Genomic DNA, 15,446 nt, shown 5'->3' with positions numbered 1-15,446 from the left:
AGCGGCGGGGAAGGAGTGAACAGTTACACACACCCACACACACACACACACAGAGATACGATGCAAACAGCCGCTTGCAAGAGCACCCTCATAGCCCACAACTGCCGTGTGGGGGAGAAAACAAACAAATATATATATATATCTTGTTAAAGGACGACTCCATGCGGCGGAAATTAAAGACAACCAGAAGGAAGAGTGATACACAACAACAAGAGCCGTCAAACAAACCTTCACCACCACAACAACAACAATAATATAAAAAAAGGTGTAACCAGCCTGGGATACGTGGGGTGGGAGTGAGACACACATGTCGTACCCGCACATCGAAGAACGTAGAACTCAACAACTGAAATGCTGACAGAAGCGCATTAGCAAAAGACGAGGTGAGAGATGAAATACATGGGGTGGGATGAATATTATTTGATTAGATACCACACCTACTCTCATTCTAGCCACTTTACTTCCCTCTCTTCATTTGTTGCTTTCTTTTTTTCTTTTACACGACCCCTCCCACTTCTCTCCTCCTTCCCATATTCGCCTTCTTACTGCCCTTGTAAGCATACCAGCCGCTGCTCCCGCGCGGCTACAAGCAGCCGCGTCCTTCTGGGTACCGCAGACGTGCGTGTGTGATGCGAGGGCGTACTGGGTTTGTCCTTACAATAGAAAAGAGGAGGAACAAAAAAAGAAAGATCCTAAGCAGCCGGCATTCTTCACCATTCATCATACACGGGCGAGTTGTTGGAATGCGGATACGCGCCCATGAGGGAACGCGTCTCGTCGTCATCTTCCTGCCGCTGCGTCGTCTCGCGAACAGAGGCCGCCCACTGATCCAGGGAAGTCGTCCTTGCGTCACCGCCGCGGCTCCGCTTTTGTGGCTCGGGGGTGCGGGCATTCAAAAAGTGGCGCATGACGTAGTTATCCACAGACTTGCGCAGGCGGGCCTCGATGTCCTTGGTAAACGGGGCGTTTGCGTTGTTGGCTTGAAGAGACATGGAAAGGCCAGTGCGCTCTGACTCGCTTCGTACAGCGCGCTCTAGCAGCTTCTTCGCAATGAGTTGAAATTGGTCCTTGTTGAGCAGTGAGGGTTTGCCGCGGATGCCGCGCAGGTACAGTGTGAGCTGTTCGAGGATGGCCCGCTTAGCCGAGGCACGCCAATCATTCCGCCAGCGTCGCTCGTTGCCGGTCCTCACAGCATTATTATTATTGTTAGTAGTCATAGCATTGGTGTTAGTTTTGCTTACCGCGTCGTCGGCATAATCGCGAACCACGGAGGAGGCCCGCGACGACGCCCGAGACGTCGATCCCGCACGGCTCGTTGATCGCCCCCCGCGCCTTCGCCGCCCAGACTCGTAGGCCTCGCTGCTTTCCCACACCGACTCCTGTGAGGGGAGGTGAATGCTGTGGCTGTACTGCATACTCTGCATCGCGAGTTGCTCTGCAAGCGTGTTCCCTTGCTTGATCTCCCCAATGTCCAAAGCAAAGGTCGCACGTGGATCAAAGCTCGTGCGCAGCGGCGAGATAAGTGGGGCCTGGAAAGTGTCCTGTGCGGCGTCATCGGCGTCATCGGCGTCGTTGGGCATCCCAACGCCTGACATGTAAGGATGACTGCTGCTCGCCTGATACATGGACGTCATCTGCTGCTCCTCTTCGTGAAAGTCGTGAAAGTTGTAGATGTTCTTCGAGATGCGTTGTGGCTGTTGTTGCCGCTGTTCTTGCTGCGTGCGGTACAGGGAGGCCAACTGGCTCGCCGGACCCTTCGCCGCGGAAAGACATTTTAGTGCATGCCGCTCCACCCTGGCGAGGCTCTCGGAATAGCGGCGTGACACAGGCTGGCTCTCACGACGCGGGTCAAGCACCATCGCCTCACGGGACTGCCGCCACTTCTCCATGACACGCGCCACTGGGGCGGTGAACCCGGTCTTTCCAAGTCCGTGTTGCGAGGCCAGCAGCTTCTCCCGGCGCAGACGCTGCTCGCGGTAGCGATGTGCCAACTGATGCGTCAGCTCGCGCGGCACTGCGGTAGAGGCGTGCACGTCTAAAACAAACGCCAGAGATGCGTCTGTGAAGGTGGAGACGTTGCCAGCGGCAAACGTTCCCGCACGCCTGCGTTCACGCCGCTCGGGCGGCTTGTCCCGGAGGTGGAGGTGCTTTTTAATGACTTCTTCAAGATCAAACGACGACTGAAGGCTTTCCAGGCGGCTACGCAGAGACGCTGCCTCCTCCTCAAGCACCGTAGCGTCGGTGCCATGCGCGTCCCCTGCGGGACCGGCGGCAACCGCGTGGTACTCCGTCGCCGCGTCCTGTAAAAGATGCTGGACGTACGCCACTTCGCCGCGCCACCGCAGCAACTGGCTCTCCACCAGGCGAACAAGCTCTAATTCCTGCATATTCACAATACGGCCACTATCCACTGCCTCTGCAAGTGCCAGGCGGTAATGGTGGCGTATCTCCGTAAGAAAGGGCCCCACAACGGAGCCGCTATCCAGCGAAGCGGGGTACGTCTCAGATTGCCGCTTGTTACTGGTTCTGCCATGGCTGCCTCTGCCGCCACTAGCGCGTAAGGGTGTAGTGATGTTAAGATCCTCCGCCATATCTTTCCAACGACTTCGCTGCTCTTCCTCCTCCTTGTTCTCCGCACTGTTACCTGGTACACTATCCTCCACTTCTTCTTCTTCCTCTTCTTCTTGCTCCTCAAGACGAGTTTTCTTGCCCCCGCTTCGGGAGTGAAGCTGCAACAAGGCATTCTCTTCCTCCTCATCCTCGGTGTCCGCCTGACGCCTTCTATTTCGTTTAGTATCATCCACGGTCAACGTTGCCCCCAACAGCGTGTCTTCTTCTTCCTGTTCCTCCGCCCTTCTGCTCACGGCGAGCGGCGCCTCCTTGTGAGACTGTTTCGTTCCACCACTCTTCCCCTTCTTCCTTGGGCCATCCTTCACCATCGCCTCTGCATATTCCGCTGCTGCGTCCTCGTGGGCCGCCGCTTCTGCCCCGGCGATGATTTGCTGCGCCACAAGGACACCCGCCGCGGCAGCGGGATGACTTGTGCGGGACGTGTCGTGCGGATCGTAGGGAGACGTGTCGGCAATCGGCACGACGGCGCCGCTCTCGCTGCCAAGAAAGTACACAAATACATGGCCGCTCTCCACTGGCATCGGTGCGTCGTCGTCCGGCACAACCAGCGAGGCGTAGTACACGCCGTCGTACTTGACCCAGCGAAGCGACTCGGTTGCGGATGCCATTTTGACTTCAGAAGCGGTTTATTTTTATTTTTATTTTGCCCCAACGGATATTTATTCGACCCTCCCCCGTTTGTGGCCTCCGCGCGGGGATGATGTGAGCCCCCCACTTCCTTCCCTCCACACACGCACACGCACACGCACACGCACACACACTCCTCCTCACCCTTGCACTATTTTATTGCCTCTTGCGCCTTCGCTGCGGCTGTCCCCCCCTCCACCCACCTTCCGCAGCCAAACGGTGTTTACTCCCTCCTTCGTTTCGAGCACAACGTACGGGGAGGAGGGGCGCGAAAAGAGCAAATAAAGCGGAGCCGGCAGAATTCGCAGGGAGGCGGCAAAACAGTGGGCGTGGAGAAGCCAACAACGAACAAAAAAGGGAGCAGATAGAAACAACCATACATAAACACAGCTGTAGCAAAGATAGATAAATACGAAAGGGTTTTTAACACGGCTCCTCTTCGTGTTTGTTTTTCAGTTCCAGACGCCTTTCACCTGCCTTTACTGCAGCACACAACAACATTAGACGCTGGGGCTCCCTATCTCTCTTACTCTTTCTATTCTCTTTTATTCGTTTGCGTTTTTTCCCGCTCTCTAACGGCGGTGCAGGGATGGGGTTAGATCGGAGGGGGGGGGGCACACAAACAAATAAATAAATTATTTTGAATACTCCACCGGCATGAATAGATTGACGGAAAAGGCATTGCCGCGCTACGTTGTTGTTGCTGTTGTGTTGTGAGGGCTGACACTACGAAGACGATTGCCACCCTCTTGCTCCTCTTGCCGCTGCTGCTGCTGCTGCTGCGGCTCCCCCGGTTCCTCCTCCGCCGCATGCCCCTGCGCTTGGTGCTCCTGGTGCTGCGGTTCACCGCACGCCCACGTGTCGTCCTCATCGTAGTCAGGGCTAAGGGCATATTCTATCGGAACCATGAGAACCACCGCCGCATCCAAGGCCTCGTCGCGCTGCCTTTGATCCGCCAACCACCTCTCAACCTCCTCCACGGATTTGTGCGCCTCAACGGCGATCGCGTTGGCGTGGATGCCACGATGCAAGACAAACGCCTGCGGTGAGGCGCGGTACTCGCGACGGCTCAACGGATGCTGATAAACGGGGTTTCCCCGCGGGGGTCGAAAGTAGTATAACCCATTCGAGGAGCTCAGGTTGCATGTCCAACCACGCAGGAGTGGTGGAAACGGATGGCCGCGTGGTGGGTAGCTGCTGAGTTTGACCAGCTTGCGTTGCAACTCGGCCGCGTTGCACGAACTCCCGCGTGCACGTTTGCGGGAATGGTGATGATGACTGTGGGGCCGGTGACCCTCGCTGCTCTCACGTCGACGCCGACTAGACCTTCTGCTGCGGTCGTGGCCACCACGCCGCCCCGAACTTCCACCGGCACGATATGTAATCCTCAGCAGCGCCAGAGTGGCCATGTCGAGCGCCTCCACGCGTATTCGCTGATCTGCCAACCAATTCTTCGCCTCTTCCTCTGTAATTTTCACACCATTATCCACCGAGCGAGCTGCTACCAATTCTCCCGCGGGTGCTGTAGCCCCAACCTCCTCCCCCTCCTTCTCCTCCTCGGTTTTATTGGTGTTAGTGTGGCTATTATTCGCGTACGCAAGGACATCAGCGAGGGTGGCGGTTACACCAGTTTCCTGCAGGAAGGCCTGAGGAGTCGCCATGAACTCTGCCGCGTCCGTCGGATGCTTGTAGGTCGCGGTGCCTTTGGCATTCTTGAAGTAATAGTGCCCGTACGAGCGGCTCAGTGCGCTCGTCCAGCCTGTCGGCAGCGGGGTAAACGGGTCGCCCAACTGCGGGTAGTTACGCATGGCCGCCGTCCACGCCGCCTGCCAGCCGCTTTGTGGGTCAGACGGTTGTTCCTCCTCCCCTTGCTGCCGGTGCGGATGGTGCGGATGGTGATGAGGGTTGTGTTGTGGCGCAGGAGGCGCCAAAGATGACATCACCGGCAGCGTTGGCCGCGCCAGCTTGGCCTCCACCTTCTCGTACCGCCTCATCGGTGGAACCGCCGCGAGGTACGCATCCCGCAAGCACGTGTACACTTCTGCCGAGCCAACTGCCCGCAGCGCAGCGTCGAGGAGGTGTACGGCGTCCTTTTCGGTCAGTACGGGCGCGCTGCTGCCGCCGCAGCTGTCGTCACTGTTGGAGGTTTCCACCTGAAGCAGTTTCTGCTCCATTAAACGCAAGAACGCACCGCAGGCGCGCGCCGTCTCATCACTCAAGACCTGACTAACGAGGCTCTTCGAGAAGGCCACGAGAACAAAGTAATATTGATCCCGCGTTAAGGAGGATTGTGGGACGAATAACAAATCCACCAGCTCCGTTCCGTCCAGGAGGTTGGCGTTAAGGTAGAGACGCATTAAAGAGCGGTGGACAGCTCCATCGGCGCTCCAGAGCGTGGCCATAGACAGCTGGGAGGCGGCTGCTGTCCGGGGTTCCTCACCCTTAGCTTGCTGCGCAGACTCCTCCTGCCGCACCGTCTGCAAAGACCGTACAAATGTCTCGAGCGCGTTTGTGGCATTCAGGTACGCTTTTGTTCCAGCGCGCTGTTCTGGGGACATGGCCGCCAGAAGCATGTCAATTGTGTTCCCCACCTGCGAGGTGAGTCGGCGTACCACCGTCGACCTTGTTGTTGTGGATCTAACTGGCTGCTGGGTTGCTGCGGCGTGCTCCAACTCTCCCTCTGCACGCACCTCCGCAGCAGCAGCCTGAGAATTAATATATGCATGCAGCCAGTTGGTCAGAGCCTCCCAGTGACGTATAATACGTTTTACCAGCGGATTCTCCGCCGTTGGCTCCGCGCGCAGCGCCACGGCGACGACGGAGCGCACGACTGCGGCATCCAATAGAAACGGCAACACATATCGTGTCAGGAGCGGAAGAAGTTGTTCTGTCTCATATGACGCTATGGCGGACACAACTTCAGTTCCCTCCGTCGTTGCTAACAAGTATGGAAGGAGAGCGGGCAGTTGCAGACACCTCGTCCCCTCCGCGTTGGCGCTGCCCTGCTCCTGCGGCACCCAATCAGTCTCCTCATCGTTGTTAAGTAGACCTGGTTCATGGGCGAGCAGGGCGGATACGATGCGGCGGCGGCTTTCCTGCACCTCAGGAGTAGAGCTCTCAATCACCTGCTTGAGTTGCAGGTACTCATCCCGAACAAACGAGATGAGGTCCTCCAACTCCGCACTCATATGGGGCACAGTGGCGGTGCATGGGACCCTGGGAAACAGTGTCTCCGAAACCCTTTTCCCCTCGTTAGCAGGTGAGGCGAGCTGCACGGTGACGGCGCCTTCCGTCTCTTCTTCCGTTCCTGCGGGCGGGGGCGGTAGTAGTAGTGCTGCGGACCTTGCTGGGGCCGGAAATATCACCTGCGCCAGCTCCACAACTCGTATGGCCAACTCTTGCACTCTATCTGCCGTCATCACGCGTGGCAGTGGCTGCGACACGTCTGCCATGGGAAAAGAGGGAAGAATACCCATATTAGAGTGCTGCTGCTGCTGCTGCTGCTGAGTCATGCCGCTGTTTTGATTATTAATGTTATTATTTATGAGACCGACGCCAACAGTAGCATAGGGGCTGCCGTACAAGGGCTGCCCGAGAATAGAAGGCATAACGCTCATTCCGTCGTGCATGGGATGCGGATGCAGTGGCAACTGTATTGAAGGGGCAAATGACTGTGTAAGATAGGGAGGCAGTGAGGGCATAGGGTACAAAATACCCCCATTTCCAACTACCGGCATTGACGCCCCCTCTGGAATCCAATACATTTCAGGCTGCTGTTCTTGCTGCTGTGATAGTTCTCCATTTGAAGTCATATCCTCGTTGTTCACAGGCTCTGGAAGCGCACTGGTGGCGTCCTCATCTACAAGCTCAGGATACTTTACGTTTGGCTCGCGTGCCAAGATGTAGCCGTCCGCGGACGGGGGCATCGTACCATACGGCAGAGGCACCGTTTGCCCCACTAATTGCTGGTCACGTATAAGCTGTTGTTGTTGCTGCTGCTCTTGTTGCCATGGAGGCAGCAGCGCACCTCCGCCGTAGTACGGGTACTGCTGCTGGGGTTGCTGCAGGGCGGGCGGCTGCGCATACGGGGTGGGCAATATCACTCCGTCAGCAGCCCGATCATAAGGCCCAGCCGCTTGAGTCGTGCCAGTGTACACCGTAGGCTGCTGTTGCTGCTTCTCCGCATTTACTTGCTGCAAAAGCTCTGTGATGTCGTCATCCATAAATTCCAGGCGCGCTGCTTCTCGCGTCGATGGCTTGTCGATTCCCTCAAAGATATCAATTTCATCCTTTGCGTTGCGGGTCCACTCCAGTGCGCCGCTCTTTGCCACGCGACTGCCTCCGCCGAGGTCGTTGTAAGTGTCCGCGTCATAGTCGTCGTCCTCGGCACCAAATTCAGCCACTTCCCCCTCCTCCTCCTCGTCGTCTTCGTCGCCGCCGTGGCCGCCGCCCTGCAAGCCCCGTCGGCCCCGCCCGGGCTCCCGCCTCCCCTGCCCCACGGCCAACGGGGACCCACCGCGTCCAACGAAGTCATGCGGGCAGTCTGCCATTGTCACAAGCACTCCACATTGCTCAAAGAGAGTTCGCTGCACCACGAAGGAGCAAAAGGGGTTCCACAGCCAGGCGTACACCGTCTCTGGACGCTTCGCCGCCGCGTAGAACACCCCGGGCTCATACCCGGCCAGGACACTAATGTCCTGCGGCGACTGCGTCGACCCCAACAGTGCGACGATGTCCTCCGCAGTGATGCCACGACCATCGTGCAGCGTCATGTAGTAGTCCGTCACACGGAAGGTCGCGTTCGGCGAGTGCTCCTTGATGGGGGCGCCAAACCCGGCCCGGAGACCGACCTTTGCAAATTCCCCCAGCACCAACGATGCCAGCTGGACGTCGCGGCCAAAGGTTAACACAAGCTGCGACAACTCCGTGCCAATCTTTACAAACCGCAGCGAGGTGATGGCGGTGGAGGCCCGCTGGTAGGCGAGGAGGTCCATGACATACTTTACGAGGCTCTTGGAGTACTCCTTGGCCGTCATCCCCTCCGGCACGCTGTTGTCGAGCTGCAGGACAACGCAGGGTGACGGGGTGATGGGGTGGGTGCTCTGAATGGGCTCCGGAGCAGAGGGTGTGAGCCGCAACTCTGCGATGGAGGCCGGCAGTTCGGCGCGCATGCGTCGCCACTGCGGGGGCGGGGTGATGTGGCGGCGAACAATCATCTCGCGGCAGTACTGCAGCACCTCCTCCGCCGACGACGTCTGCCCGGAGAGCTGCTCAGCAGACACCGGCTGCTGCTCCTGCGGCGGCTGCCCCGCGGAATCCGCTCCGCCCTCCAGCGGCGGTGCCGCTGCCTCCATCCCGTCACCCGTCACGGCGTTGCCGTCGCCCGCGTCGCCGTATCCATCGGGCGACGCCACGTACGCCGTAGTCTCCTCCTCCCCATCGCCAGCAGTGGCGTTGCCAGCCGGGAAGGGCTGTCGCTGCTGCTGTGAGCGCTTGAAGGTGTACATGGTTTCGCTTTCACTCGACCTCAAGGCGGCATAGTTTGGAAACAACAACAGCAACAGCAATAAAAAAGAAAAGACGAAAACACGTGCGGACACAGCCCGAGCCCACACACCAGCCAAGCAGCAGGAATACAGAAATGGGGCAGCATAAACCAAGTGTGCATATGTACAAATCGGGAGATATAAGTTAATAAAGAGAACACATTGAATACAAAGCCACTCGTGCATTTGTTTGTTCCCTCACAGATGAGTGAAATACACACAAGTACGGATGTAGACACAGGCAGAATACTATTAAAAAGAGAAAGAGAAAGGGTGTGGGTGCGGCGTTCAGGGAAGAGGAAGCGTCGTTACTCACCCATCTACCCACAGACATATATTAAGGGCTACAGAGGGCCAAGCTCAATGGTCACTCGCTTCTCTTTGCTTCATTATTTACGTTTTTTCCTTTTCCCCCTCTTTTCCCTAATCCTCCTCCTCTCCTCAAAACAACCCCATGTCTGCTGCTGCGATGCACACATGCGCTTACAACGCCATGCACCCGGCTTTATATCGGGCCTGTAGGCATGTTTGGGTAAAGACGCAGACATGCCTGGCAGTCGCGCGCACGTCGCCTTCGCCTCCACCGCGCGCTTCTGCGGGTCTCCGCGCTCCCCCGCAGCCGCGCCACTTCCCCCCTCCGCAGCGCAGGTGACAGAACCCCCCACAGAGCCACAGCCACACACAAGTAGGCATGCACACGCGTCTATATGAAACCAAAGCCGCAGAATTGGCAGCAGGAGCAGCAGCAGCTGCTCCTTTGCCTCTCACCTCACTCAGGCACACAAATCACCGAGGAAAACAAAAAAAACATCAATAGCCAAAAAGATAGGGAACATACAATGCACACAGTCCACCTTGTACTCCCGCTCTGTCTATATTCGCCTCTGGCCTCGCTTTATTACTATCTTTCCCATCAGTGCAGTACACATGCAATGTGGCCGCCGTCATCCTGCGCGTTTTATTTTCTTTCTTCTTCACTCCCCCCCCCCCACAGCCCTCGCAGCCGTCTTGTTCACTGCCACAGTCCCTGCACGCGCGCACCGCCACTGCAGCCACACCCACCCACACACACGAGAGGGGGAATGGGAGAAGCGAGTGCGTGAAAAAAGCGGTAAGCACAAGAATTACCGTAAAAAAAAACGAAGGCAAGAGGAAATGGCGCGAGTGCGTGGCTGGGGAGGGCGATGCGCAGAACGTATAGGCCCATCGGTCTTGGGCCGGCATGTGTGCGGTTCGGCAACAACACCCGCACCCCGGCGGGCGGCGAGAGACGGACGGTGGCAGCGCTTAGAGAGACGTGGCAACGCCAACAGGCGGGGCGAAGCCAAACAGACATCAACGAAACAAAAAGACACATGCGAACAAAACAAACCAACGACCCAAGTGAGAGGAAGAACATTTTGTTGCTCGCACTATTCCCCGTGCACCACAGTCGCCCACCGCCTTGTGCTCAACCAAAAAAAAAATAATAAAAAGAACACACACACATAAGTACATACAGAAGGAGTGATATCGAGAACGCCAAACAAAAAAAGTAACCTGCACTTCTCGCTCTCTCTCTCTCCTTCTTCACTGCCCCTCTCTCCCTCCCGCCAGGTATATACAGTTCAGCCGCAGTGGGCGACTCTATCAATGGCGAGGATGTGTAACCCCCAATGCGGTACTTTTTTTTTTTTCAAATCCTTCCTGTTTACTTCAATGCATGATGGTCGCGCACCAAGGTGAAGTCTTGCCTGAAGCACCCTTCTCGTCTGCAGCCGGGGGGTCCTCGGGGCGTCTCTCTCGTCTCTAAATGAGACACACAACAACGTCTAGTTTACAGGCCCCTTGCACACATTTCCCTTGTGAGTTCCATGAGTACGGGGTCACATTCCCCTGTCTTTCTTCGCATCTTGCTGTGTTTCCACAGCACAATTTCGTTTCACCAAGCTTCCCTTCTTTGCTTCCTCGCTCTATATTTATATGGACATGTGTATACGGTCATGTATTTACACACAGCCCAATTCGTGCCCCACCAAAAGCTTCGGTCACGGCTTACAGTACATGGCGACGGAAGAAGAAGCATGTCCACATACTATGAGCTACGAGCATGTAACGTATACACATTAAAAGAGGAAAGAGAACAAGGGTGAGCCCCATGTTGCTGTCAATGCGGATAATCCAGCTGTCACTTTCACACAACAATGCATGTGAACGTCCTACTCACCGAACTCCATTCCCTGCATTTGTCTGTATGCTTACTCCTCGTTCAATTCCCGTGTCAGTCTCTACAAGGGAAGAAAACGCGCCCCTGATGCGAGGGGTGAGAAGGCGCAACACAGCATCCACTGTAACGCCTCACTCTTCCCAATGAGGGAGGCACCATCCTCTAGGACATGCACCTCACCCGTAAGTGGCTCCTTTGTTAGCGCAGACTTAAGCTGAATCCCATCCTCAACACCATAGCAGGGCGCGGAGGTGCCGAGGGTTGCACAACTCACCTCAACGGAATGCGGGGAGTAGGAGCCGAGCACCTGCTGCACCTTTGAGAGAAGCGTCATGACTTGACTGTCTCCATCGGCCAGTTCCCGAGCCTTGGTAAAGGTGGGATTCAGAAATTTTGGAAACCTGTACACCTTGACGCACATCAACGATGTAAGCAGAAAGGCCTGGGCGAGGAACCTTCGCACGGGCGGAGGATGTGCGCCACTGCCGGCAATGACCGTTGGGAAACCTGGTGACATTGTCGACGCGGCGCCGGCCACAGTTGTTTGAATCGGTAAACTCACATAACATGTGGCAGAGAAGGCCTGCTTCAAGTAAAAGATGGCGTTTAAGCTGTCGATGTCTTGCAACGCGGCCTGAAGGATGCTGTCTATGAAGTTGCTCATCGTTTGCAACAGCTCCTCATTCGTCACGGCTCCTATAGGCGTTTTCGCTGACACCGCCATGGCGGCCAGCTGATTAATGGAGCCAAGCCCATCAGCGGCGTGGTTCCGCTGGATACTTTCCGCATCCAACGGAAGTCGAAGGCGCTGGCACTCGGAAAGGACCTGCTCTTGAAACGCCTTTAGCCGGTCGTTCACACACGCAGGGCTGCCGCTAGTGTTCGCCAACCGCGCCCTCTCCTCGGCCTGTTGGTAAAAGGCAAATACCGTCGCGAGACCGTCGTAGGGGTTCGAGTGCCGTGTTGCGCAAAGCAGCGCCGTATCCCACTGCTGCTGCCGACAAGACTGCAACATGGAGAGACGATATCCGGCGTCGATGGTCGTCTGGCGCTGCAGCGGGACCGTGTGAACAAGAAGGTGTGCAATGACCACGTCTCCGCCGTAGATGAGTTCCATGACAGCGTCATCGTTGGCGCCGTCTACAAGTTTAGCTGCGGCAAGAATGCGGGAATTATTGGCGTGCGCCAAGGCAGTGGCGCGGGCAGTAAGCAATGCTTGCACAGCAGAAGAAACACCATTTGAGTCCACTGTCGTATTGTGCGGAGGCTCAGTACTTGCCTGCGTCATATGCTGAGGACACGTCTCTGCAATGACGACGGCCAAATCCCAGTTTTTATCAGACTGACGAGCAACAAGACGAGCGGCACGGGCACTCTCCTCCGCCATAATGAAATAACGCACAGCACGTGCGTTTCCAGCAGCCTCCATCGCCTCTGCCGCCTGTAAACAAAGAGAACGCCACAACTCGCGACTAACAACAGGCGCCGCGGCAATTGCACTGTCCCATTCACCCACCTCTGCCAGCAACTGGCAATACTCGGCGACTTTCCCCAGCTGCAGCATAGATTCAGCCGCCTCTATAATACGCGTCCTTTTGTACTCCTCACCCGCATTCGTCACGGTTTTACCGTGCGACTTCTCCACATTTGCTTTCCCCCACTTCCCATGCAGCTCGACAAGCCGCGAGGCGGGGAGAACGGTGCACTTCGCGTTAGAGATGTCCTGTGGGTCGCCAGCAAATCCCGCAATCCGCGCCAAATCCGCCGCCCCGCAGGGAAATTCAAACACTCGGACAATTCGCTCCATTCGTCTGTGGGGTGCAAGGTTGGCCTCCCTCAAATCTTTGATTAACTCCTGCACAACATCACCGGTCACGACAGAGACGGAGGACCCGGAGGAGGCGTCCAACAGAGACGTGCTGTCCGTGACGGTGCAATTTTCCAGTCTGCCCAGCGCGGCATCCAGGTAAACCTGCCGCAGTAGCCCCAAGTGCCAAAAAACAACGGTGGTGTCATGCGACACGGAGGCAAAAACAAGCGGACGCTCAGGGTGCCCACCCAGTGCCACAACCTCCCCATTATGAGCACGGACAGTTGCCAGATTGGCTCCACTACGCACATCCCATAGCCGCACGGTACAGTCTGCGGAGGCGGAGAGGGCAAGATAAGGAGCGATGCTGCACCACGCAATGGCATTGACACAGGCTGTATGTCCACGCATCACACGACATGAAACAGAAGCCGTGTGCGACGTCCCTGAAGAAACATCCCATAGCCGTAATGTGGTGTCCTGACCACAGCTAAGCAGAAAATTCGGCGCAGTCGAACTATATAATACATTTAGCGCTGCAGCAGTATGCCCCGTAAGCACAAGCGTGGGTTCCTCACGGCTGGAGCCGATCTGAAACACGAGGACCTGTCCATCGTGGCAAGCTGCGGCAAGGTGCTTCGTATGCTTTCGGTCGAATTCTATGCCCGAAACAGGGGAAGTTGTCTTGTAATGGCGCACAATCTTACCGTCTCGTGAGGAAAGGACAGCCACACCACCACTGTGTGAGGCCGCAATGTAGCCGCCCGACTCACTAGAGTTCCACGACACACAATTGACAGCACCTACAGCTGTCACACTGACTCCCCAATGTTTTCGCTGTGTACCGACGTAGTACGAAACAACCTCACCATTGCTAAGTCCTGCGGCAATATACTTGCCGGTTAAACTCCAGTCAATGGAGTGCACAATCACACGTCCCACATCAATCGCATGTTGTAACGTGAGTTGTTTTGTGTTCCACACCCGTATCGTCCCATCCGTGCTGGTAGTAGCGAGGTAATCCTTTTCGTGATGGGCGTAGCGACATGCGTGCATTACGTCTGTATGACCTGCCTCCGTCTGCATTTCGATTTGTTGCGTACGCGTGTTGAACACCGCGACACTTCCATTACGCAATGCAATAATAAGATGTTCAGGGGCAAAGGCGGCGGCGCCGAAGACAGCACTTCCAGCAATTGGGTGCCACTCCGCCACCGCCGTGCGTGAGTTTGTCAACCACACTTGCAGCCTGGAGGACTCACCATCAGTTGTCACAAACTTTCCGGTCTGACCAGCGAGCCAAGCAATAGACGTCACCGGCGCCTTCTGCAGCGCAAAATTCTGTACAATGGTGTTAGACACGGTATCTACAATAGCCAGAGCTCCGTCGCGTGAGCCAATGGCAACATAATTGGGATTGTTCGGATCAAACGCCATAGTTGTCACGGGAAGCCAGCCGTTGTCAGTGGCAGCGTCATTGCCGTTGCTAGTGTCGTTGACCGTGTGAGTCTCCTCGGCAAGCGCCGGCGCCGGAAACGGGCGCAGTGACGCATTCTGCCGTAGACCATTGGCTGGATGTATTGAGAGAATGAATAATCCCCCTTCAGAGGTGGCGACAACGATGGAGTCAGGGCGAGACGCGGCGACATCCATAAATGTCACACACCCCACGTGGGTGTCGCTGCTGCCGTTGCGGTTGCCGAGAGGAGTGGTGGGGCTCGGCGTCGGCACGGCCGCTGCGGCGGAGCTCTGGCCGTTCATACAAAGCCGCAGATGATGGGTGGTGGTGCCATCGTTCATGTTCACGGAGACCACCCAGCCGGTTTTCGTGCCGTACAGGATGTGGTGCTTCCCGGCCACCCGCACCACCGACGGACCACCCTCCCGCCGAAAGAACTCCCCCACGGCACTCGGCACGCGCTTCTCGTTTAACTTCTCTCCGTCGACGAGGCGCCAGACAACCGTTTTTGCGGCGGTTGTTACACACACCATGTACTCTTCATTGAAGTGAAAGGAATGAATTGCACCGACGACGCCGTTGGCAAAGATGCGGGTGAGTGGGTAACTAGAAAAGTTCTCATTCTCCGTGGTCGCAGGTGCCCCTGCGGCGGCGGTCGTTGCGATTTTTGTGGGTGTATACATGTAGATCGCCGCCGTGGAGCAGTACGCGATGGCATTGGCGTGGACAATGACAGGAAGAGCACAGCTCTGTTGACACCCACCTGCGAGAAGCGCAACTTGATTGAGCGCCGCCATGCACCGCGAGCACACTGCTGAGTTTACTGCTGCTGTGAGTAGAGCTGTGGCCAACGCCCGCGAATGCAGCCCACACACGCACGCGTGCAGAGCGAGAGGAGGAAGAGAGGAAGCGGGAAAGAGAGACCGTTGTCAGAGATGCAGAGAAGCAACCAGCAGCTGTTGCTGCTGCGCGGCATCGATGTGAAAGAAACGGGGCACCGAGAGGGAAGAAAAGGTGCCCAGGAAGCGAATCAAACTGGCACACTGCCACATCGCACCACGGCGGCAAACATATATATGCGCGCCACAACCTCGAAGAGAGTGCGCGGCAATTCATTTTTATTTTATTTTTCTTCTTTGCGGCCCCTCCGCTCCGTCCTCACTTGCG

At 56.6% G+C, this 15,446-nt stretch overlaps 3 protein-coding genes across 3 annotated transcripts, besides 5 other annotated features; all 3 read right to left on the bottom strand.

Annotated features, from left to right (window-relative positions):
- Window positions 1–25: 25 nt before the first annotated feature.
- Window positions 26–52: a microsatellite.
- A 403-nt stretch (window positions 53–455) lies between these two features.
- Window positions 456–497: a sequence feature (A-rich).
- A 213-nt stretch (window positions 498–710) lies between these two features.
- On the bottom strand, window positions 711–3,239 carry Tco025E_00303 (uncharacterized protein; the record flags this gene model as incomplete). The annotated part of the gene is made up of 1 exon (XM_029367247.1): window positions 711–3,239. The coding sequence occupies one exon, from the start codon at window positions 3,237–3,239 to the stop codon at window positions 711–713; it is 2,529 nt and encodes an 842-aa protein (XP_029232647.1).
- A 120-nt stretch (window positions 3,240–3,359) lies between these two features.
- Window positions 3,360–3,388: a microsatellite.
- A 559-nt stretch (window positions 3,389–3,947) lies between these two features.
- On the bottom strand, window positions 3,948–8,765 carry Tco025E_00302 (uncharacterized protein; the record flags this gene model as incomplete). The annotated part of the gene is made up of 1 exon (XM_029367246.1): window positions 3,948–8,765. The coding sequence occupies one exon, from the start codon at window positions 8,763–8,765 to the stop codon at window positions 3,948–3,950; it is 4,818 nt and encodes a 1,605-aa protein (XP_029232646.1).
- Window positions 8,766–9,521: 756 nt separating this feature from the next.
- Window positions 9,522–9,557: a microsatellite.
- Window positions 9,558–10,350: 793 nt separating this feature from the next.
- Window positions 10,351–10,393: a sequence feature (GA-rich).
- A 678-nt stretch (window positions 10,394–11,071) lies between these two features.
- Tco025E_00301 (uncharacterized protein) lies at window positions 11,072–15,076 on the bottom strand (the record flags this gene model as incomplete). The annotated part of the gene is made up of 1 exon (XM_029367245.1): window positions 11,072–15,076. One exon carries the CDS (start codon window positions 15,074–15,076, stop codon window positions 11,072–11,074), a length of 4,005 nt encoding a protein of 1,334 aa, XP_029232645.1.
- Window positions 15,077–15,446: the final 370 nt, after the last annotated feature.

Source organism: Trypanosoma conorhini (genome assembly GCF_003719485.1).
Source record: "Trypanosoma conorhini strain 025E chromosome Unknown Tco_14.4_contig_00006, whole genome shotgun sequence".
Classification (NCBI taxonomy): domain Eukaryota; phylum Euglenozoa; class Kinetoplastea; order Trypanosomatida; family Trypanosomatidae; genus Trypanosoma; species Trypanosoma conorhini.
This window is presented reverse-complemented; position numbering and strand designations above follow the sequence as displayed.